This window comes from Lathyrus oleraceus, chromosome 7 (genome assembly GCF_024323335.1).
Source record: "Lathyrus oleraceus cultivar Zhongwan6 chromosome 7, CAAS_Psat_ZW6_1.0, whole genome shotgun sequence".
In the NCBI taxonomy this organism is placed as follows: Eukaryota; Viridiplantae; Streptophyta; class Magnoliopsida; order Fabales; family Fabaceae; genus Lathyrus; species Lathyrus oleraceus.
Genome location: NC_066585.1, coordinates 194535615 through 194559062, shown reverse-complemented (window position 1 = coordinate 194559062; position 23448 = coordinate 194535615). Strand labels below are relative to the sequence as shown.

The following is a 23448-nucleotide window of genomic DNA, read 5'->3' as shown; positions in this document are numbered from 1 at the left end:
AGCTTCGGGAAAAATCACATGCATCATCGCGCAACATGGCACGCACGATATGGCCATAAAAGTTGCATCGTGCGCGATGCAACTCATCCCGTGCACGATGGTCCCTTTTTCTAAAAAATTTATGACGCATATGATCCATTTTGAGCTCTTCTTAAGGGGGATTTTTGCACTTTGATAAGGGTTGCAAATTTTGGACAGCAAGCACGATTTGAAGAGCGTCAAAGGAGATTTTCAAGACATTTGGAACCATTGGAGCCTATCATTTCAAGGGAATTCATATGTTATTTTCATATATCAATTGTGGCATTGTAAACTAAATTATGAGTAGCTAAGGTCCTCTAGGTTAGGTTGTGTTATGATGAACTTATTTCAATATTGTTAGGTAATATGTTGATTTGACTTTGTATGAACCTTTTGATCTATAATGTCATTCAATTGCTTATTGTTCTTAATGCTTTTTATGCGATATACTCTTTTAAATTGATTTTGGGCACATAGGGAATACTGACCCTTAGCGTTGTGTTAGACCTATGGAAATTGTTGTACTTATGCTGGTTGAATAGGAATAGGAGATCCCGAGTAATGACATATGGAATTAACATTTTGTGCATCACCTAACCCTGCTTACAGTGGCGAACTAGGGATAGAACACTTCGAGTAATGGTTAGTGAGTTATTTTGTGAGGGGTTGGTTATAATGGCTTTGTTAATTTGTCATGGGGTTATAGTGATAAGGTCATTCATACAAGGCATCAAACATCAACAATAGAGAAATAGGGGATTATAAACACAACTTGACCGCTTTCGTAATTTTGCTTAAACTCTCGTTTACTTTTCGCATTGCAACTCGAACCCTTCCCCCCTTTTTTACTAGTTTTTATACATTGCACATATTTTGTCTTCTAAGAATCAGTCCTTGTGGATTCGATATTTTTTATTAGTGCGACATTATCGGTACACTTGTCAAGAAGTCATTAAGTTTTTGGCACCGTTGTCGGGGAATGTTGATATCTCAACAAGGCAACGTTTGTGCAACATTTTATTTTTAGTCTTTTTTTATTTTTGTTTTATTTTCTTAATAATCATAGTGCTACTAAGGTATTTCCTGTTTGTGTATACGCAACTCAAGATTGGCATTGACACCAATTGATCCAGAAATTGAAAGGACTGCACATGTTATCAGGAGAGCGGTCAGAGAAGCAAATATAGCTCAAGGGATCTTAGTTGAAGATCAACATCTTATTTCTTTATTTGTTTTAATCTTATTTCTAATCTTTTTGATAATTCCAAAGGGAGAGAAGTATACTCTCAAGGGGAGTATACTTCAATCTTTTTCTTTTTAACCTCTCTTCTAAGTCACCTCCATGAGGGATGCTTTATCATCATCAAAAGAGGTAGAACATGGCTCTATCTACTTAACAGATTTAATAGGTTTTGATGAAAATAAGGAAATAATATAATATATCATAGACATCATCAAATAAATTAGAAAGATTGAATCAAATAAAAAAGCAAGAATGATATGATTTTTGCCATTATATTTTTAGAATCAAATTTTAATGTAAGTATGATATTCTCTAAGTACTAAAGTTCTAATAGGCGCATTAAAAACTATTTTCAAACATTGCCTTTTTCGAACTCTTTAGAAATCTTAGATGTATAATTGATTATGAGGCGAAAATAACTTAGTAATCGGTTATGAAGACCTTGTAACCGATTATACTTTATATTTAAGTAAAATTTTCTTTATTTGATAGGTCATAATCAATTATAATCAGAATTTGGGCATATTCCAGAATTTTCTTTTTTACCCAAATCATTTACTACTGCTATAAAAAAAAGTCTTGTTCTCATGTGAGATACACACATGATTTAAAAAAAATGTTTTCTTCTCTACTTTCATCTTGCTCCAATATTTTTCTTGGTCACTTAAAATTATTTTAGTTCTGAGAGAGTAGAATACTCTGTAGAGTTTCTTGTGTAACCGCTGAAAAAATTTGAGCTATAATTGTAAAACAAGATAGGGTTATTCTCATTAGCTCTAATATATTGATATAAAAGTTGCAAGCTGAACTTCGAAAAAAAAGTTTGATGCAAGAAGGTTATGGGTTGATATTGTTGTAAAATCTATGGGGTAATGGAAATCTTAAAGGCATATCCTTGGGGACTGGACGTAAGTCTCATGGTTTTATGCCAAATGGGGATAAAATAGTGCGTGTTCTTCTTTGATCTCTCGTCTCTTTATTTTTTCTTATTTTACTTATCATTATTTTCATCTTCTAGTCATATTCTTAAAATTAAATTTAAAATTTATTAAAGTTTTAAAGTCTCTAAAGAAAGTTATATCATAATCATCTTATCCTCTCTTGTGTTTGAACTTTGAATATATATATATATATATATATATATATATATATATATATATATATATATATATATATATATATATATATATAAGTTGAAGAACACCATGCATCAATGGGTGTTGAGGCCCCATATTTACTATCATGAGGTCTTTTCTTGTAGCTGGGATATTCATAGGTTTTTCCTCGATTCATTCTTTCATGAATCGTTCAAAAAAAGTTCATCAAAATTTAGTATCTAATAAATCGAATAATTGAAAATGATTCTTGAAATTACCTAATTTGTGAATCCCGAATACCCAATCGATTTATTATATTTCTATAACGTATTTTGTTAATCTTGACAAATACGACAATAGTCATTGCCATTTTCTCAGAATTAGACGTAAACCTCTTTGAGATAAATAGTATTTTAGGTGTAATTCAAAATGTGAAGTAAGTCTTTATATCTAAGCTAAATTTTCTTTATTTGATAGGTCATAATCAATTATAATCAGAATTTGGGCATTTTCCAAAATTTTCTTTTTTACCCCAATCCTTTACTACTGCTATAAAAAAAGTCTTGTTCTCATTTGAGATACACATGATTTTAAAAAAAAATGTTTTCTTCTCTACTTTCACCTTGCTCCAATATTTTTCATGCTCACTTAAAATTATTTTAGTTCTGAGAGAGTAGAATACTCTGTAGAGTTTCTTGTGTAACCGCTGATAGAATTTGAGCTATAATTATAAAACAAGATAAGGTTATTCTCTTTATCTCAAATATATTGATATAAAAGTTGCAAGTTGAACTTCGAATAAAAGTTTGGCGCAAGAAGGTTATGGATTGATATTGGGGTAATGGAAATATTAAAGGCATATCTTTGGGGACTGGACGTAAGTCTCATGGTTTTATGCCAAATGGGGATAAAATAGTGCGTGTTCTTCTCTGATCTCTCATCTCTTTATTTTTTTCTTATTTTACTTATCATTATTTTCATCTTCTAATCATATTCTTAAAATTAAATTTAAAATTAATTAAATTTTTAAAGTCTCTAAAAAAAGTTATATCACAATCACCCTATCCTCTCTTGTGTTTGAACTTTGAATATATATATATATATATATATATATATATATATATATATATATATATATATATATATATATATATATATATATATATATATATATATATATATATATATATATATATATATATATATATATATATATATTACAAGAAATATTATGATAATGATAATTAGAACCAAAATCTAGATTTTCAATCAAATTTTCAATCGAGGATACATATGTATTCTTAATATACTGAAACGGCTTCCATTATGCGTATTAAACTAATAACGGTTCATACAAGCTAAATCTTCGAATCGATATATATATATATATATATATATATATATATAATATATATATATATATATATATATATATATATATATATATATATATATATATATATATATATATATATATATATATATATATAGAGAGAGAGAGAGAGAGAGAGAGAGAGAGAGAGAGAGATGGCCGATTCTATAATAAATAAAATATTAAATGCTGAAAAATAGGATATTTAGAAATCGGACGTTTTTTTTCTCCTTTCTCACACGTTCTCACTTCTCTCTCCTCTCAAACATTATTCTCTTCTCTCTTTCTCTGCTAGAGCTGTTTGAAACAAAAAAAAACTTATTTTTCCTTTTCAATCCTCTCTTTTATCAGGTTAATTTATTCAATTAGTTACTTTCCATTTATTTTTATTGTGACTATTTGATTTTGAATGTAGAAAAAATAGTAATTTTAGATTTATTTTAAATTTTAGGGTGAAGTCCTATTTTAGTTCCTGGATCAATATTGATTTTAGATTTTATGGTGGAAACAAGGGTAACTTGTGTTCTTTATAAAATTATAATATATAAATAAATAAAATTTTATGGTGAAATGGGATACTAGTATACTGTATATACTACTTAGTAGTATCAAAATTCAAAACAAGAATATTGTTGGTGTTGGTGACGATTTTTATACTTACTTTTTCCTCATAAGACCAAATTGCAATTTGGAATCTTTCAAAGCAAAATTAGTATGTATTAGTATTGATATTTTTTATAATTAATTTATAATTTATTTAATTAAATGTAATTTATTTTCTTACTATTAATTTATAATTTACTTTTAATTTATAATTATTAATTTTTTATGGTACTATATTAGAGAAGAACACAACATAATAAAATATAATTGAATATTAATTAAAGTTTTTTCTCTATGATTTAATTATTAATATTTTTTATGATTAATTTATAATTTCTTTTATTTAATGTAATTGATTTTTTTTTATTGATGTAGGAACACAATTTCACAATAGGATAATTAGTAGATCATCGACGGACACAAAAGACATTGTGAGAAATTTCAGGTTTTTCTTATTATGCCTCCTAAGAATAGAAAATTTGAATGTGAAAATGATATACGTAAGAAAAAGAAAAAAATTGAAGAGTTAATTCAATCTCAAGTAGGAGCTCTTGATAAATTTTTAATCAAAGAACCACAAGTTTCAAATGAAAGTCGTTATGTTGATAATATTGATAGTTTGCCTATTGAAAATGGTAATCTTGATAGTGTGCCTATTGAAAATGATAATCTTGATAGTGTGCCCATTGAAAATGATAATCTTAATAGTGTGCCCATTGAAAATGATAATCTTGATAGTGTGTCAATTGTTGATGAAGTTAATAATGATGATGATGCCGATGATGATGATAATGTTGATTATGATATATTTGATCCAAGAAATTGGGATCGTCTTCAACCTAAACTGATTGATTTATTAGTTGTGAAAGATCCTAAAAGAGATAATTCTATTGTGAAGAGTCCTAGAGATAGTTTGAATAGACGTTTTACGGCTAATTTGTATACTAGAGCTTTAGCAAATGGAGAGGTGTGTGATAGAGATTGACTTGTTTATTCGAAAGAGCTTGATGGAGTATTTTATTTTTGTTGTAAAAAATTTAAAAATGAGATTGTTAGGGGACAATTAGCAAATGAGGGTTATAGTGATTGAGTACATGTTGGTGAAAGAATTAAAGAGCACGAGTTAGGCATAGAACATGTTAAAAATATGACTACTTGGTATGAGTATCGCAGAAGGTTGCAAAAATTTCAAACTATTGATAAAACAACTCAAAGATTAATTGAGAAAGAAAAGGATCACTGAAAAAATGTTTTAAAAAGAGTTATTTCAATAGTGAAATTTCTTGCTAAACATAATTTAGCCTTTCGTGGTTCTAAGGAGAAGTTGTACGAAGATAGCAATGAAATTTTTTTGGGTTTGATTGAAATGTTAGCTGAATTTGACCCAATCATCAAGAACATGTTAGACGTGTTACAACTCAAAAAGTTCATATTCATTATCTTGGGCATAACATACAGAATGAGTTGATTTCACTGCTTGGTTCTGCGATTAAAATTGAAATCATTAGAAAAATCAAACAGACAAAGTATTTTTCAGTGATACTTGATTGTACTCCTGATGTTAGTCACCAAGAGCAGATGTCTTTGATAATAAGATATGTGGATATTTCTTCAGCTTCTGTTAGTATTGAAGAATCATTTTTACGATTTTTGAATGTGAATGATACAAGTGGTCAGAGGCTTTTTGATGTTTTACAAAATGAATTGAAAGAACTTGGTCTCGACCTATTTGACGTGAGAGGGCAAGGTTATGATAATGAGTCCAATATAAAAGGAAAACGCCAAGGTGTGCAAAAGAGATTTTTAGACATAAATCCGAGAGCCTTTTATACTCCTTGTGGTTGTCATAGTCTTAATTTGGCATTGTGTGATATGGCTAACTCTTGCATTAAAGCTAGAATTTTTTTTGGAGTTGTTCAACGCATTTATACAGTTTTTGCCAATTCTACTAAGAGATGGCAAATTTTGAAAGATAATGTAAAAGGGTTGACTCCAAAATCATTGTCATCCACTCGTTGGGAGAGTCGTGTAGAAAGTGTCAAAGCTATAAGAACTCAAATATTAGAATTTACAGAAGCTTTGCTTGAAGTGTCAGAAAATGATCTTGATCCTAAAATACAAAATGAAGCTAAATCCTTAGCAACAAATGAGCTTGGTGATTTTGAGTTTTTGATGGCTCTAATTATTTGGTTTGAAATATTATCTGCAATTAATTCTGTTAGTAAGCTTTTATAGGAAAAGGATATGCTTATTGATGTTGCTATGCAAAAAATTAAGGGGTTGATTTTGTATTTTGAGGGATATAGAGAAACAGGTTTTTATAAGGTATTGGTTATCGTTAAGGAAATTGCGGTGGAATTGAATATTGCCCCAATATTTCCTCAAAGGCGTATAATTAAAAGAAAAAGACAATTTGATGAGAATTTGAATATCCCATCAGTCGGGCTATCAGAAGAAAAATCATTCAAGGTTAATTATTTTCTTTACCTTGTTGATCAAGTTGTTGTTTCTCTTAATAAAAGGTTTGAGCAATACCAAGAGTATGAAAGTATTTTTGGTTTCTTGTTTACTTCTCACAAGTTACAATCATTAGATGATGCAACTTTGAAGTCTTGTTGTACTAGCTTTGAGCAGGCATTGAAACATAAAACATAATGAGCAATCTGATATTGATGGGAATAAATTTTTTGCAGAGTTGAAATTACTAAGAGAAATGTTGCCGGAAGAAACCATAAGACCTACTGATATATTATTATTTTTAAAAGGCTTGGATTATTTTCCTAATACAGTTATTGCATATAGAATGTTATTGACTATTCCTGTGACAGTTGCTTCTGCATGAAGAAAAATTTTCAAAATTGAAGTTGTTAAAGACTTACTTGCGGTCTACCATGTCCCAAGAAAGGCTTAATGGATTGGCATTAATAGCTATTGAAAATGATATTTTGGAGACAACAAAATATGAAGACTTAGTTGACGATTTTGCTTCAAAAAATATTCGTCTTTTTATATAGTTAGATAATTTAAGTTGTAAAAAATGGTGTTAGTAGTTTAAACAATACCTTTGAACGTTTTGATACTTCATTTGGTTAATATATAATTTTATCTTTTATTTGTCATTTTTAATCATTAAAATTATATATATATTGCAAAATACGTTTCCAAACTTGATGATGGGGCAAGGCTGTGCTATGGTAAGAGTATGATGCTCACTTTAGTCTCATAGGATCATTGTGTTATTATATAGACCAAACGACTGTGAAATAAATTGTACTGTATGCAACTTATTAAGGCCGCACATCATAGAAGCCGCCATCTATGATACTAAACATTGTTTCCCTAAAGTAACATCATGTGACTACTATATCAATTAATAGCACAAACAAATGACCCTCAAACACTGATTTAAGCTCAGTTTTGCACAACAGAGAATGCAACTATCCGGCTTAGGCCAGGCCTGATTAGAACTGTATTATAGGTTCAACTAACAACTAGAACCAATTCCAATTTGATTGTGCAATAGACCTGATGAAAAAAAAAACATATTGGTCACTGCAGTTAATGTACTACTGCAAAACTAAGCTAATAATTACACCGTTTCTGTTGAACAAGCTACTCTATTGAACAGGGTACATCGATGTGTCTATACATACTGCAGTAAGATACAAGGCAGTTCCATAAAATTCATGTAGAACCTTCTCATTCTCAGGGATTGTTAAGTGACAACTTACTTAGGCCCTAAAACTCTAATTCACCTGTAGCAACCTCTTGATAATCATATCAGTAAAAGCTCCCCTACATCAGCATGCATGAAAAAGCAGGTACACATTGCTTCTACATTCAAATCCAAAATAGGATGGCCGGCCACCTTCAACAGAAATATATACAGAAAACCAACTTGTCAGGCAAACCTAAAACTCTTCTGTACAAATCCAGTCAGCATTCCATGAGTATGCTTTCATAGTTAGCCACAAATATTTGCAAGCCTCCAATTTCCGAAACATGAAACTTAATATAAAAATGCCATAATGAAGTTATCTATACAACTCGAACCCATGTTCCACCACACATTGGGCAGCCATATGCCCATCGGCTGATCCACCAGAATTCCCTGTCACTTTGACCAGGAGATGTAGTAGAACTGGGAGAAGCAAAAGCAGAAGTCTGCCGCTGACATCTTATGCACTGCATAATGGAATTAAACTAAGTCACAAAGAAGAAGACACGGGCAGATTATTTGATTTAAAATATCACACCTTTTTTAATTAAAAATAAATAAACAAGAGTCACTTACTAATTTAAAGTATTAAACAAGGGAATGACTTTGCTTACAAAATTGATTATGACAGACTAATTGACAATAACAAGTCTGACACTTTGATTTACCAGTCACTGTTAATACTTAAAAATTTGCAATAATAACGTCAGGGATACAAACTCTCTTGGACCAGACACAATATATAATTTAAAAACAGGAAAAAGGTCAAGTACACAAGTAGTTTTCACATGATATTAAACAAATGGTCAAGTAATGCTTGAACTCACTATACCAAGTCATCAGAAAGTTATTTTGGATTTCAGCAAACGACCGCACTGAGCTTACAGTTTATCTACATTACAACTATATTTTCCTTTTAGACTGAGGGATCAGTTAGATATATAAAAGCCATCATCGGACTATTGACTGATTAACTAATCTATAGCTATAATCTCTGAAAGGAAGTGGTATAGAGTCAAATGTCTACTCTTTCAACCCCCATGTTTAAATGTTAGACAAAGCTGAACAGAGTAAAACCAGGATGCTCGTGGTCAATGATTCCATCTTTTATGTTTAGATCAATCTAAAGCTGCTACATGTCAGGTTTTTTTCTGTCAAGTGACAAGGTTCATCGGAATTACTTTTCAACTCACAAGCACTACCATTGTAGAACACCAACGCACAAACATTTATCACCAGTAAAAAATATATCTATATTTCTCCAATATGTCCATCAAAGTGTTATGAACCAAAGAAGAAAACTACTGACTTGGTGTTTCACGTTACTACATAAATTATAAATGCACATATGGACATAAAACAATAACAAATGAACAAGGTATATTTTTCTAACCTTATACCAGACCCCTTCAAGGCCAGTTTTCCAAGTTGCAGTAACAACATCTCTTCGAGATCCCATTATACCAAGATAAGCACCCAAGCCCACAGAAGTGTTCAACCCAAAAGCTGCATCCCTTTCAGACAGCCTGCGCTTCCTTGGCCATAAGTGATGGGTTCCATAGTAGGCATCACAATGCTCCGTTGAGCTGAAATCAAGCGGATCAGAACAAACAACTTTAGGTTGATCATTTGCACAATCCACATCCTCAGGATCAGACCATGGTCCACCAAACATATTCCGCCTATGCCACTCTTCTGCTGGAGGGTGAAGTTCTAGCTCGCGTAGTAGAAGACCAGCAGCATCTGCACCTCTAGGACGGGGCATATTCTGCATATTTTATTCTGTTTCAGCAAGGGCGCTCAAAGAAAGGTTGTACACCCAAAAGAAAGAACAAAGAGTACCAAACAAAAAGAACTGACTAGGAATAAAAGCTTAACTTCCAATCATCAACAGCACCAAAATAATCTAACAAATTATGTTGTATCACCGAACCAGAAATAAAATTGTGATGTAAACAGGAATCCTTGTGTAAAGAAATGTAATTAAGCCATTTTCCAGCCTTGTTATATATCACCAATGATCTTTAATTCGTTTCACAAAAATAATACATTTAAACTAAGTAGAACAATATGAAGTTACCTGCATATGTGGACCAAGGGATGCCTCCACAACCTCAGGCAGTACAGTATAGTTCCCATCAATATAATGTAGCCTAACTTGAATATTGCTGCTCCCTACCTGAGATACTGGCAATGGGTGTTGCAGCCCAGCTGTTCGGCGACATAGTTCCATAAGCATCATAAAAAGCACCTTGACCTGCATTAAATGCACAGTAAGAAAAGTAAAATTTCAGTGTACTTTATAGTCTCAGATAGTAAAAGTAAGAATACAACCCTAGAAACAAGTTTATGTATGTCAGAAATCACAAAAAAATTGGATCATTCAGATAAGTCACAAAATTTATCACTTTATAGTTTATACCTCTTCAAACATATATCCTTGGCCAGCATTTCCACTACCCAATCTTGAACGTCCAGAGGGTGCTTCTTCACTTCCTTTTGGCCCAGACATAAGCTGACCAGATCGTCCCATCAGACCGTCTTCAGTCTTGGCCACGGTTGAAACTGGCTTTGCAATCTCCTCCACTTTGCCAGAAGCAGGAGCATTAGACTTCTGTACGGTTGTATCGGTAGTTCTATTTGCAGACCCTATATAGCGAGGAAGTAGTGTTCGTCGAAAGAAAAAGCAGAAGAGCAAAAGTTGGCACAGTCTGTGAAGGAAATGACAGTCCCCAATAAGTCTAACTGCAGGTGTTCCAGGAAATGTTCCTGTATTAATGCTAATAGGCATAAATGATGAAGGGCCGCTGATGGGATTAGGAGTTGGGTTTGACCCTCCGTCAGTTGTGTTGCTAATCTTGGCAATAGCCCCCTGTACCCAGGTTTGCAACTGTGTGCTTCCCATAGAGCTGGTGCCGCCATTTTGACCTCCTGGAAAATATTGTTAACATTTCAATTTGATATTTAAATTGTAAGACAAAAAAGATCACACCAATGGTGAAATTATTAATGCAGTTCAGAGAAGATAACTGATTATTTTCTACAACCATTAGAAGAGAAGCACTAAATCTATGCTTCTAACGTAGATCCATCATGATATGATGTTCGAAAACAAACAAAATGGACCCATTATGAAACCAAATTGAGCCAACCAACAATTCAAAAAACAGAACAAAAATACGGATAGGTTACTCCAAGATTATTTATCAGAGTCCCGGACATGTCAAGATTTCGGAGGGACAAGCGAAAGCCCAACCAGAGGATATTCCCCAAGGATATATATTTTTACTCCATAAAATAGTTACATGGGTTGCATAAAATCTTCATAGGGAAGCATGATAAAGAAAACTGGATATAACTGAAAACTAGTAAATTAATCTGTAGATCCTAATTGGTTTTAATCTGTAGATCCTAATTGGTTTTAATCTGTAGATCCTAATACGTTCTCAAGAATTTTCAAGCAGGTTCTTTATTTTTTAAAATCTTTAAATGGGTCCGTATAGTTTCAGCCTTTAACTGGAGACTGGATTAAAGGACAACTACAGAGTAAGTTTTTGAAAGGGAATCCATTTATAGCTTTAATAATATTAGAATCCAATAGAAAATTCATAAGAAAAAGGAATCTGCAATTTAAACTCCAAAAAATAATATTGGGTAAGAGCACTGACCCTGACTTGTTGCAGGAGTCGCTGAACTTTGGGTAGGACTGGCAACCATGCTGCGGTTGCTTCCAGTGCCTGCAGTCACAGCATGACTAGCCAATGTGCGACAGAAGCTTGCATAACGTCGCAGACGGGTAATAAAGTGTGAAGCTAAATCAAGAACCGAATCAACATAAGCCTGTAAAGATTAAAACAAATGAGAAACGAGAATTACAGACAATCAAATGTAGAACAGCTTCGGAGAACAACCCACAAAGAAGCAATAAACTCTAAAGGGTTCCATCATGTACGAACACACTCAGATAGGATAATAAGCATATTCGTTTACAAAAGCATAATTAAATGCAAGCATTCTAAATTTTAAATAACCAGTGCTACTGATCCTGCTGACCCCAAGAAAGCTATTCCGAAAAATTTTAGAGTTTATGAACTATATACATATGCATTCTCGAAAAATGATAAAATTACAGTTTACCACATTCATTCATAATAATAAATACGGAAAAACCAAAGCCGCCTATCAGAGTTTATAAAGAACACATCTCACCTTAAAAGCTAGTTTTGTAAGGATGACGGGCCAATGCAAAAGGCTAACATAGTGCCAGAGCTTACCCACAGGACCACGCAGCATATTTGTTAGAACCCCCTATCTGTGGGCTCATAAGACACATTTATCCTAGCCCGGTATGGAAATTTATGATAAGAAAATAAACGATGGAAAAAAGGGAATGCTGATGTGGCAGGGGATGAGAAGTGCATGTTTTCGAACACATGGAGACTGAATAAAGAGAGAAGAGGGATCATTGAGAAAATTTCAGTTACGCCCTTAGAAGGTTTGGGCAGAGATACCTTCCCTAAAAGAGCATTGCTATTTATGGAATCTACTTATCTACTGCATTGTCCTTTTTTCATCATCGATGTACATTGTTATTCCAGGATTAGTACATTTTAATTATTTTTTTCTATATCATGTGTGTTGTTGTGATTCTGTTACGCAAAAATATTATGTCACATATTGTTAAGTGAAGATAAATTGCATGTGTCAGCTGCTATGGTTAGCAGACTATTAAATCCCCATTTTCCCCCACTTTTATTAAACTATCCCCCGGTTTTTTGTTTTCCCGCACCAGAATGAAAACAGGGTTCCAAACAATTCATTATCATTCAAAGAGTTATGCAGATTGCTGCTCTCTCTCCTCATCACCCCTGCAGCAGGAAATACAATTTTCCAATGAGAAGAAACTGAAGCTGGGACTTACGTATTCTGCTGGTGCAGCCGTGACATCATCTCAGTCACAACCAACCCAACACAGCATTTCATGACATCAAATGTAGTCCCTTTTCATTATAATGGACTTGCTCCTTATGCCTTATATTGACACTGGTAGTATCTTGATTATTGTATGTCTTCAATTTTGGACTATTTTTTTACATGGGTCTTGCTAACTTGTGCACTAAGGAATCCAGAAAGTGGAACTTTACCATTGAAAAAAAGAATATTTTGACTTTAAAAAGTTGAATACACGGCTTTTAAGAAGAATATTACTATATTGAGTTGCTTAACAAGATAGCATCCTCCTTTTTATATTTGAGCATTTATTACGTCCAGTATAGTTACAGTTTTTTTGTAATTTCTGGCAAGCAATTTTGCAGTTATCCATTAACACCACGCCACTCAAAGATTGACAACTATGCTATTGCAAGACTGAAGAAAGCATAGATGAGAAGTATGCTGAATGACAAAGACCAACAATGAAGCACAACAAATTGCATTTTATATACAACAACCACCAAACCTTATCTCACTAAGTGGGATCGATTCCATGGATCAACTTTTTCCATAATGTTCTATCCATAATCATGCTTCTATCCAAATTTTTAATCTCGAGATCTTTCTTAACAATTTTTCTTATAGTCTTTCTAGGTCTTACTCTTCCTCTAGTTGTTTGACTTCTTTCCATCTAATCTCCTCTCCTTACCACATAATCTACAGGTCTTCTCTCTACACGTCCAAACCACCTAAGTCTATTTTTCCACAATATTCTCTACTATAGGTGCTATCCCAACACTAATATTTTCATTTCTAATATTTGCATCTTATGTATTTTATAAATTAATAAATAAAAATAAAAAACACAAGTTTCCATACTGTAACCAAAACAGACCTGAACGGAAGGAATTAACGCAGGCTCGACAGCCATTGTTTCAGGGTCAATGTTGGATAATGTTTCGCTAGATGCTTGCCAAAGCTCCGGCACTAATGCTGAAGAATTTATTAATGCAGACTCAATCCCTCTCCCGAGCATATCCAACAACAACCTGGCTTGCATATCTAGAACCATGGCCCTGACCTCTTGGGCATTTGAACCTTCCAATAGCCTACACTTTATCCTGTCAAGACTCTGCAAATATATAGAAACAAGTTCATTTAGGTTAAAAAGCTGCAACATAGAAAAGACAAACTAACATGCCTATCTGAAAATACTACCTTAAATTGAAGAAAATCAATATTGTCTATGTTATAATGAGAACTCTCGCATCTAAAAAACATAGACATTAGACAATTGGACCTTAGATAATCTGGAACTTGAAAAATTAGACATTCACATTGAAATCCACATCGGCGTTTTAGAAGATTTTAGCATTTAACTGACATCAAACATCAAATTTAGCTCCTAATCATCTACAAGTTAATGAGAACAAACAATACATATGATGCTCGATGATGTAGAAATTTCAACAAAGAAATAAAAGATTGCCAGTAATAAATATTTGTTTGAATCCAGGTTATGCAATATCCATGAAAAACTCAACCAACAGTTGATATGACACAAGTCTATCTCATCAGAGTTAACATAAAAGCAATGAGACCGCTAACTATGAAGAAGTTGAATAACAAATAGGGGAAAACTATGAAAGCAACTAACAGAATGCTGAAATAGTGATAGTTAACAATAACATACAGGACCATATTGTTGCCTGTGCTGCACAGAAGGAAGAGAATGGAAATCCGCATCCAAAACCGCAATGACGCTGTTAAGTGAAACTGAAACCAGGAAAAGAAAGTACTGCTTGTCAATGTAAGTGAATATACTATTCTAGTAGCTGCTGTTGTGTCTCGCATATCTGCTAAAGCTTGCTGCACAAGCTTAGTCAGTTAGAGTGTGTATCGTTTTACACGTGCTTATTTCTTCTCTGCCTGATCAGCATAGCTGACTCAAAGTTAGTTACACTATTGTGTAGGTTTAGACATCACTTGATATAGGTTAAGCTTTCTATAACTTTGTAACTTGATCCTCAGATCAAAATATTCATTTCTATCAATACAAGAAGGTTTTCCCCCGTTCCCTCTCAAATTCTCACTCAAATAATGAGCAGCATCAACCCTATAGAATGATATAGATTTTGCAGATGCTGTCAACAGCTCACATAGGAAATGTGAAACCATATAATTGTTTCTTTCTCAAGAACAAACTAGAACAGATCAAAAAAGAGAAAAGACTTTGTTGTGAAACTTTGTAATGATTGAAAATAATAGAAAGGAAAATCTCAAATTGGTTTATGATTGATGAAAAATCATTAGACTGTATAGAAGGGAGATTACAGAAGTTACTCTCAAATGCAGGGAAATAGATATTCATAAAGAGTCCTCGAAGATTATTATATCTATAAGTTTATAACTATTCTGCGGTAGGAGGTTATAGCTGGAAGTGAGTCAGTATAATGTACAAACAGCATTAAGTAGAAGATGGCAGGAAATATGGCTTACATAAGTGACAGCAAGAAAAAAAAAAACCATGTAAGTGCACACAGATTACATTGTCTCATGACTTTCCTGAGGGAGTGTTCATTGTCTTGGGACTTGTCTAAAGGACATGCCCTGATAAAATGGATGAACAAGTCTTTAGAGTCACATTGTTTGCATTATGGGTGTCATAGGCATAGTGCTGAGCATTTAATTGGAAATGGGTAGGGAGGAGTTATTATCAACAGTAAACAATGCACAAGGTAGATTACTGAAAAAGTACGGTCATCCTAACAAAGTCAGCCTTCCGGCAGTACCTCAGAGGAATCCCAACTTATCCCAAGTATACTTGCTAATAGTATGTTCTTAGTTATGTCAGGAACTATGAGAAGGTGTTTGAGAATTGAAGGAGTGTGTAATTAGCAAAAAAGAATGAAAAGCTGTTGAGCCAACAGATGCTAGAAAGCAAAACAATGATCACTCTTGTTCAGATACTATAAGGTGAACTGTGAAAGTACTAGAAAGGAAAGGGAATCTAAGATAGCTCATTAATGCAAATTTACCATGAAGGGAATTTACAAGATTATTTACTATGCAGAGAGCTAGCTAATTATAAGCGTCCTAACAGATCAAGAGGATACATAAATAATCTGCAGCAGGATGGGCAGGCTGCCAGTGAGCCTATCGCAACAGATTCTTGGCAATTAGCGAACACATCAAACAGTAACTGAATTCAGTTACAACTAAATTACAGGGAGCTTCGCTAACTTATTTTACTCTAACAGACTTAAGAACAAGCACATCCTTACCGATACCATCCTCAGCAGCACTCTGGGTGCAGCCGACAGCATCCCACCAATCAACTCCAACCAATAGGCTCCACCAAAACCTGGTTTACTAACAGATATTAGTGAATCCATGCAAATCATTGACAAAATAAACAAATCACAACTTCCACTGCCTGACACAGTCAATCAAAAATCAGCAGAAGCTGTAAATTTAAAGGAGTATAAAGAAACAGATAACTTATTGCATAATAAAAAGGTATAGCGTATTCACCTTTCAGCAATTGCACGCTCCCAAGTTGATGAGTTGGCCTTTACTTGACTAACAGGAATGGGAGGAGGAAGAACCCGAATTATTTTCAATATTGTATAATTATTACTAATATCATGCCAAACAGAAGCTGAACAGCAGCTTGTTGATGAAAAAGCAGGAGCAGCAATTGCAGATCCAACTGCAATTTGATAGTTGTCTACAGGTGTGAAATTTGGACCAGAGAAGATATGGACGCCACCCCGAAGGAAAGCAATCGCAATTTCACCACCATGAGCAGAGTAAACAATTCGCGCAAGTGTCCTAACATCACTTGGAAGATCAAATGGATCAAAACTGACCCGCTTTGATTTATCCGGAATAGGTTCAGATGCCTTTTGCACATCAGTAGCGATTCCAATAGCAGGCGATTGATGGTTCTTGAAATCATTTGTTGGAGGTATGCTCAGGTTCACTTTGGATTGCCAAACAGTTTGCATAGGAGGTTGTCCACTCATGCTAGTGGTAGGGCTCCCAAATATAGGATGGAGAACAACATGTTGTAAAGACGATTCCCAGCGTTGCACTCTCCATCCTGTAATTGAAGGGCCTTCATCCGGATCAGAAGGAGACATGTACTGTCCTGTAAAGGTACAATCAGTTATGCATCATTTTTCGGTTCAATTATCTGCTCACATGAAACCTCTGGTATAATATTCTGTCAAACATGCATTATATTCAGCATTATCACAACCTTGAGGTGAAAAGGCTAGATAGATAAATATTATAAGCTTGAATCAGTGGAGGAAAGTGCGAGAAAAAGTGAGAATGAGTAAATGTAGAGAGAATGAGAGAAACTTCAGTCCAATCTGAAATATATTTTTTTACATTCATAAGAATAACCTGTGCCTCTATTTATATAGGTCCGCATCCAGTTTCAGTTTATAACCTAAACAACAGAAAATATAACAAACTAACGCTAACAGAGAGAGAGAAAAAAGAGAGTATTATGTGCAAAAGGCTGCACAATATATCCATACTGTATCTAGCTTAATGGACCAAGGCATCAGCACAAAACATAAAGCAACCAGAAGAGCATGTGAACACAAACATATCAGAATGTAAGCATCGCTAAAAAGAGATGGAACTGCATAATTGTGACTTCTGGTCCATTAGCAAGCAGTAATTTGACATTCAAATTTTGCTTGTCAATTGGGGATGCTTAAAATTGCTTTGCTTCAAGAGTTTGACTACTTTCCAAATGACAACAAATGGCTTTAACCATAGCATAAGGTACGTAAATAGGTTGAACTTACAAACTAGGAAGCACGGACACCCCGAATATGACCTCGACACTGACACGGCGACATCGTTAATAATTTGAAAAAATGAATAAATTAAACGTAATTACAAGTGTCGGTGCAGGTGTCCGACATCGACATGGACAGCCTTTTTTCAGAAGTGTCGGTGCTACATAGCTTACAAATCCCAAACTCCTCACAACTCAAATCATCTGCAACCTTTTAAATCATATCAAGATAAAGACCTGGATTTGAGGCAGGGGTGGAAGAACAAAGAGAGCATGGTAGCCAGAAACAACAACAACAACAACTAAGCCTTATCCCACTAGGTGGGGGAATTGGGTCCCAAGTGCCTAAAGTGTGGTTTTAACTTTAGATAACTAAGGATAAAAAGAAAAGTACAATAAAAGTCAATGAAAATTACAAAATTAAAGAGAGGGGGCAAAATACAATAAACAGGGAAGGGGGCAAAAAGGGGCAGCAAAAAATTGAAGATGGAGGAATAAAATCACAATCAGCTGAGGCACATGTTAACAACAAAGTAAGTTGCAAACATGTTTGAAGAAAACTAGAAGAAAAAAAATAGTCAGAATCAGCTTCATACCCTCAACTATCACAACAGCTATCACAGAACCAGCACAAGTTGGATCAAAGGCCACTGCTGTTACACCAGAACCCCATGTAGTGGTTGCTGCAGATTGAGCTGCAGCTTCAGGACTCACATATGCTGAAAAATTTGAAACTGGTGAGCAGTATAGAAGTAAAGCATCGCTGATGTTTGTGTCTGTCAGCTTATTTCCTTGCTTTGCTTGAGATAATAGATAGTCTTGCCAAGAAAATAAATATGCAGCTAAAGGTGCAAAACCAGCCCAGTTGGGTGGGATAAGTGGCGGGACACCATGTGTGATACTTGTCATCGGAGTTGCTTGGAAGCTTCCAGGACCAGGTGTGACCTCCCAGACAACGATGGTGGACGGGTTAACAATTGGTACACCTGCAACATGCATGGCACCACTATCTGTTATGATGGCATCACCAGCCATAATGCCACTGGGCCCACAACCTAAAAGTCCTTTACTGGTGTAAAACCACCTCGGTGTTGAGCCATTCTGACTAGGAGGCCACTGGGACCAGTGAAGTTGAACTGAGCCAGATGAGAACACAGAACAGACGCAGAGAAAATTTGGCCATCTAGCTGAAATAAAATAACTGCATGCATCAGATACACAAGGATATACTACTTAATCTGTATGTAATAAATGCACAAGACATGGGGGAATAAAGATACAAAACCCATGAATTTCACACAATTTTGTATGATTTTCCTCCATATAGAAACTTGTTTTTTGTTTCTAACCTCCATAAAGAAACTTCATTAATCATAAAAGCAATATTATAAACATTAAATCTCAAACCCACGAAAAAAGGAAAAAGTTAAGCCGATGGTTTCCCGTGTCAAAACAAGGAATGTTATTGGCAATAATTCAAAAGCAACATAAAAAGTAGTATTTCTTCTACACATTGCATTATCACCTCACCAGAACTAACAAAGTTTCTGAGGTAAGGAAAAATGCAATCAATCGGAGTCAACGAGCTTTTAGCCCAATTGGCAACAGACCAATTTTTAAAACTTGAATCTGATGTCAGAGGTTCAATGATCCAACTGAGCAACTATTTCCCTCCCCAAAAGTTACATCTCTAAAGTACCCTAAAAAAAGACAAACAGAAACAGTGTACACAGGATAAGTCACCTGAAGTTTGAGATTGCTGTGAAAGAAACTTTTCCTCAAATGTAAGCTTCGGATTTGTAGCAGCACTCGATTTGGACGATAGCCACCTATACTATTTTTTTTCATAAAACAGCTGCTTCAGACTAAGAATGAATTAATGAATAATAGTTTTGCTCAATTTAAATCATATGGGATTAGAAACCTCCATGATTTTAAAAGAATGATATCCAAAGTATACTATTAAGATTAGCTGTACAGAGGATAAATGGAGGGATCAATTACATATGTAAGGACGTGACAGAAGAGAAGAGAAATAGTGAGATACAGAACTACAACACTTTCCTATTTTTTCTTCAATTTAAGAGTAAGCAAAACTTGGTTCTAACCATCTCTCAAGCAATACTTAAGATCTTTATCAAGAAAATAGATTCATATTACAATTCAAACTACGGTCTATCATATTGAAGAATGATAAGATGCAGATTGCTAACCTATTTGGTCAGAGGTTTAACCATTGAGAGAATTTAGTTGTGAACTACTAGTACCAAATAAGGAAAGAAAGGAGACGAGAGGAGAGAAAAAAGAACATATATCTATCACTTACATAACCGCAAAGGTTCATAGGGAAAGATAGACAAATCAAAATGTACACAAGAGTTCATCAAAAGAAATGTACGGAATATTTGAACAGGACATCAGCATAAGACTAGGTAGCTGCATACCGGAGACACTCCTGATAGCCACTTTGTAGCAACTGCAATATCTTGCCGCCACTCATGCTCACGCTGCCAAGAGCTAGCATCACGGACAAGATTAGCTGGACCCTGAATGAAGAAACTATCAGAGGAACAAATATATGACACAAAGAGGTGGGAAACAAGAGCTAGCACTAACTTGAGAAGGTTGAGTCCAAATAGTGACCCTCCCATGGAAATTTGCAACCAGTAATGCCCGGGGACAAGAGGTGGGGGACCATTCTATAAACTGGACTGAATCGCGAGGAGAATCTGCAGAAGACGTAATTATAAAAAATTATATTTCCAAAAACAAAGCCGCAAAAGACATGTCAATTAAGCACCATCATATTTAAGGGAAGAAAAAAATGTATGAATGAGCTAACTTCTTGTTTACTTCAGTTATGCCATATAGTCATATACAGGACCTCAAAATCCAGTCTAGGTATTCTAGTATATAGTATTTATTTAGATTTAATTTGTCTATTTATTGTAATGATATTCTTGCTAAAATCGTAAAAAGACATCATGTGTAAGCTGGTGGTGGTAAAAGGGGTGAGCCTTGACCTTCTTCAGATCTGAACATGATAGAAGCCTTGGTCTGCCTCTTCTTTACATTTTGGTAAGTGTAATAACAATTATAACTGTAAATTTTCATTTTCCATCAGAGAAACCCTTCAGAATTCCATGTTAATCAATTAAACTACCCCTTTAATATCCTATTTAAATGGAATGAATTAAAAGGGACGTGCCTTTAATAAGTGCCTTTAATAACTTTCCAACCGTAATTCAATTAAAACAAGTGGACATGTTCATAAAGTTTAAATATATGAAGGATCTCTCCGAGTTTAATCATTGTTGTTAAAAGCAGCAATAGTAATGCTCTAGCCCAATTGCAAAGCGGAATTAGAACAAATTGCTATTGCTCCTGGATACGCTACTTTGTACAAAAGATTGTAAAATGGCAGCCGTAATGGTGCAATAACACTGTTTCATAGTGGAATTTGAACAGCCCACTATCTTCCATGATTCACCGTTGACAACTCTGATTCAATGTACTAGTATTCAAGAATTACAAAATTTCTTCTTTAGGAAGTACAGGTCTTAACCCCTACTTAGCCAAAATAGTCAATGCTACGTTTTACCGTCAGATTGCCTTGTATTAGCATAAGCTTTAAATTGATAATTCAAGAGGACTATGAAAACTTCACACCAGTTTAACTTAAACTATATAAAATTGTCGTAAGATACAGTAACAATGGAACTCCCATGATCCTAGAATGAAGCAATGACATAAATATACCTGCTATGACATTGAATACCGCACATTCAGTGGGCCTCTCTGGGATCACAATATGTATAGGGATCCAAAACGGTGGATTAGCTGTTGAACTATGAAAAAAGATAAACGCTGATAAGCATTACAAATAGAATTATAAAGCTTGAAATGTTTATCCACTAAACTAAGTCTGTTGACCTTGTCGAAAGAGTATGATGCATATCGGTTCTTCTTTTAAATTTCCCTTCAATTATCTTGACATGTATAACACATATTAAGATTTCCAGGAAGGGACCTTGTCCAAATGGGTTAAAAAAACACAAACCTTGGAATTCTGGCACACGTTTCGGCAGCACAAGCTACTGCATTAAGTTTTCCACACCAGGAAACAGCACTGCAGAAAAAGAAAAAACAAACAAAAATTGATAATACGAAAACTATTTACCATATTAAACCTAAAATAGTACACAAACAAATTTACTTCACTGAAACTCAATGCAAGACCAAAATAAACAGATGTCCGAATCTAAATTATATCTAAATAGATTCTTAAAGTATATCACCATGTAGAGTAAGAAGAAGCACAAATAACCAAATTTGGTTCAATATGAAGCTCGGACACCCCAAAGACAACCTGACACACAGCGACACCGGTAATAATTTTAAAAAAATGAATAAATTAAAAGTAATCTCAACTCTCAAGTGACACTGACACGGTGCTACATAGTTGAATATAATCAATTTCAACAACTAATTGACCCAACTAACAACAGAGAGCTAAAAGCTTACATTGAATTTTTAAAACAATGAGTCACAAAACATATCCAAAGCAGTACTCATACTAGATATCATCCTCAAGCGGAACTAAACCAAATGATCAATCAAGTTACAATCCATTCCTAACATTTCCAGCTCAGTTCATAAATGATAACAAAGTTAAAATCTACCCTGAAGCAATCAACATTTTTCCTACCTGAAATTGCGACAAAGTTCAGGAACACTCATCTTGTGCTGCAAATTGGACTTGGATTGTTTAAGCCTGATAGTGAAAACAGTGGAGGGACTAACCGAATCTTCCTCCATTGGTTGATCAAATGGTAACTTGTCCTCTTGAACAACCTCTTGATCTTCTTCAGCAGAGACCGATTCGTTGTTATCGTCTTCGATTGGAAGTTCTTGAGATTGGGGCATAGACAGAGCCAAGGGCTCGCCTTCTTCAGAGTCTTTAGTCGCTGCACTAGTTTGATTCATAGCGAATAATAAAAAACCCTAATTTTTATATATAGAAAAAATCTAGAGAGAGAGAGAGAGAGAGGGAGTGGTGGAGGGAAAGTCGTAATTGAAGGCGACAGATAACACTATTGAGAGTGTAGAGAGAGAGTGAAAGTGGGGTTAGTGTGATTGTAGTGAGTGGGAAAGGGGAGAAAGAAGGGATGGGATTTGGGAATTTTTTAATTTAGTTTAATAAAAAGGAACGATTTTGAGGTTAGGGTTTTTGTGGTGGGTGTAGTGGTGGACAAAGCACAGACAGTGATTCCAGATTTGCTTTCTTGCGTCTGAATTGTCTTGTTTTTGCGTTTTTTTCACTTTTTTTTACCTTTTGGTCGGTTGAGGTTTGTGGAAGTGTGATGAATCTCTGGTGAGAGTTTGTTTCCTACAAGAAACTTAAAAACCAGAAAAATGAACACTATATGGATAGCCAATGAACGTTTTTCTTTAATGCATGGTAATTAACACTATCATTAGAAAAAAGGAAACAAATGTTTAACTCTAAATATGATTGTGCTCCACCTTTCAATCTCAACTTTTTGCTCTCATGCCCTAGAATTGTTCAGTAATAAATATTTACATTTTGACATTATTCTTTTGACGTCATTCATGTCACAAATATCTTTGATGTCATTATTA

At 34.3% G+C, this 23448-nt stretch overlaps 2 protein-coding genes across 5 annotated transcripts; one reads left to right on the top strand and one right to left on the bottom strand.

Moving 5' to 3' along the window:
- The first annotated feature begins 4793 nt into the window (after positions 1 to 4793).
- Positions 4794 to 6571, top strand: LOC127102873 (uncharacterized). The gene is made up of 2 exons (XM_051040197.1): positions 4794 to 5303; positions 5795 to 6571. The coding sequence occupies exons 1-2, from the start codon at positions 4794 to 4796 to the stop codon at positions 6569 to 6571; spliced, it is 1287 nt and encodes a 428-aa protein (XP_050896154.1).
- A 1257-nt stretch (positions 6572 to 7828) lies between these two features.
- Positions 7829 to 23213, bottom strand: LOC127107876 (mediator of RNA polymerase II transcription subunit 16). Of its 4 annotated transcripts, none has more exons than XM_051045215.1 (16): positions 22514 to 23213; positions 21866 to 21934; positions 21565 to 21653; positions 20422 to 20534; positions 20250 to 20351; positions 19549 to 19639; positions 18402 to 18992; positions 16521 to 17139; positions 16271 to 16350; positions 14680 to 14762; positions 13882 to 14118; positions 11723 to 11894; positions 10477 to 10985; positions 10135 to 10311; positions 9448 to 9822; positions 7829 to 8521 (listed from the first exon to the last, which is right to left on the bottom strand). In XM_051045215.1, exons 1-16 carry the CDS (start codon positions 22789 to 22791, stop codon positions 8375 to 8377), a joined length of 3732 nt encoding a protein of 1243 aa, XP_050901172.1. In that variant the 5' UTR covers positions 22792 to 23213; the 3' UTR covers positions 7829 to 8374. The 4 variants fall into 4 exon arrangements, with proteins under 4 accessions (XP_050901172.1, XP_050901173.1, XP_050901174.1 ...); XM_051045216.1 differs by having other exon boundaries at positions 19549 to 19634; positions 20250 to 20322; positions 22514 to 22684; XM_051045217.1 differs by lacking the exons at positions 21866 to 21934; positions 22514 to 23213 and having other exon boundaries at positions 19549 to 19634; positions 21565 to 21659.
- Between the last annotated feature and the right edge of the window lie 235 nt (positions 23214 to 23448).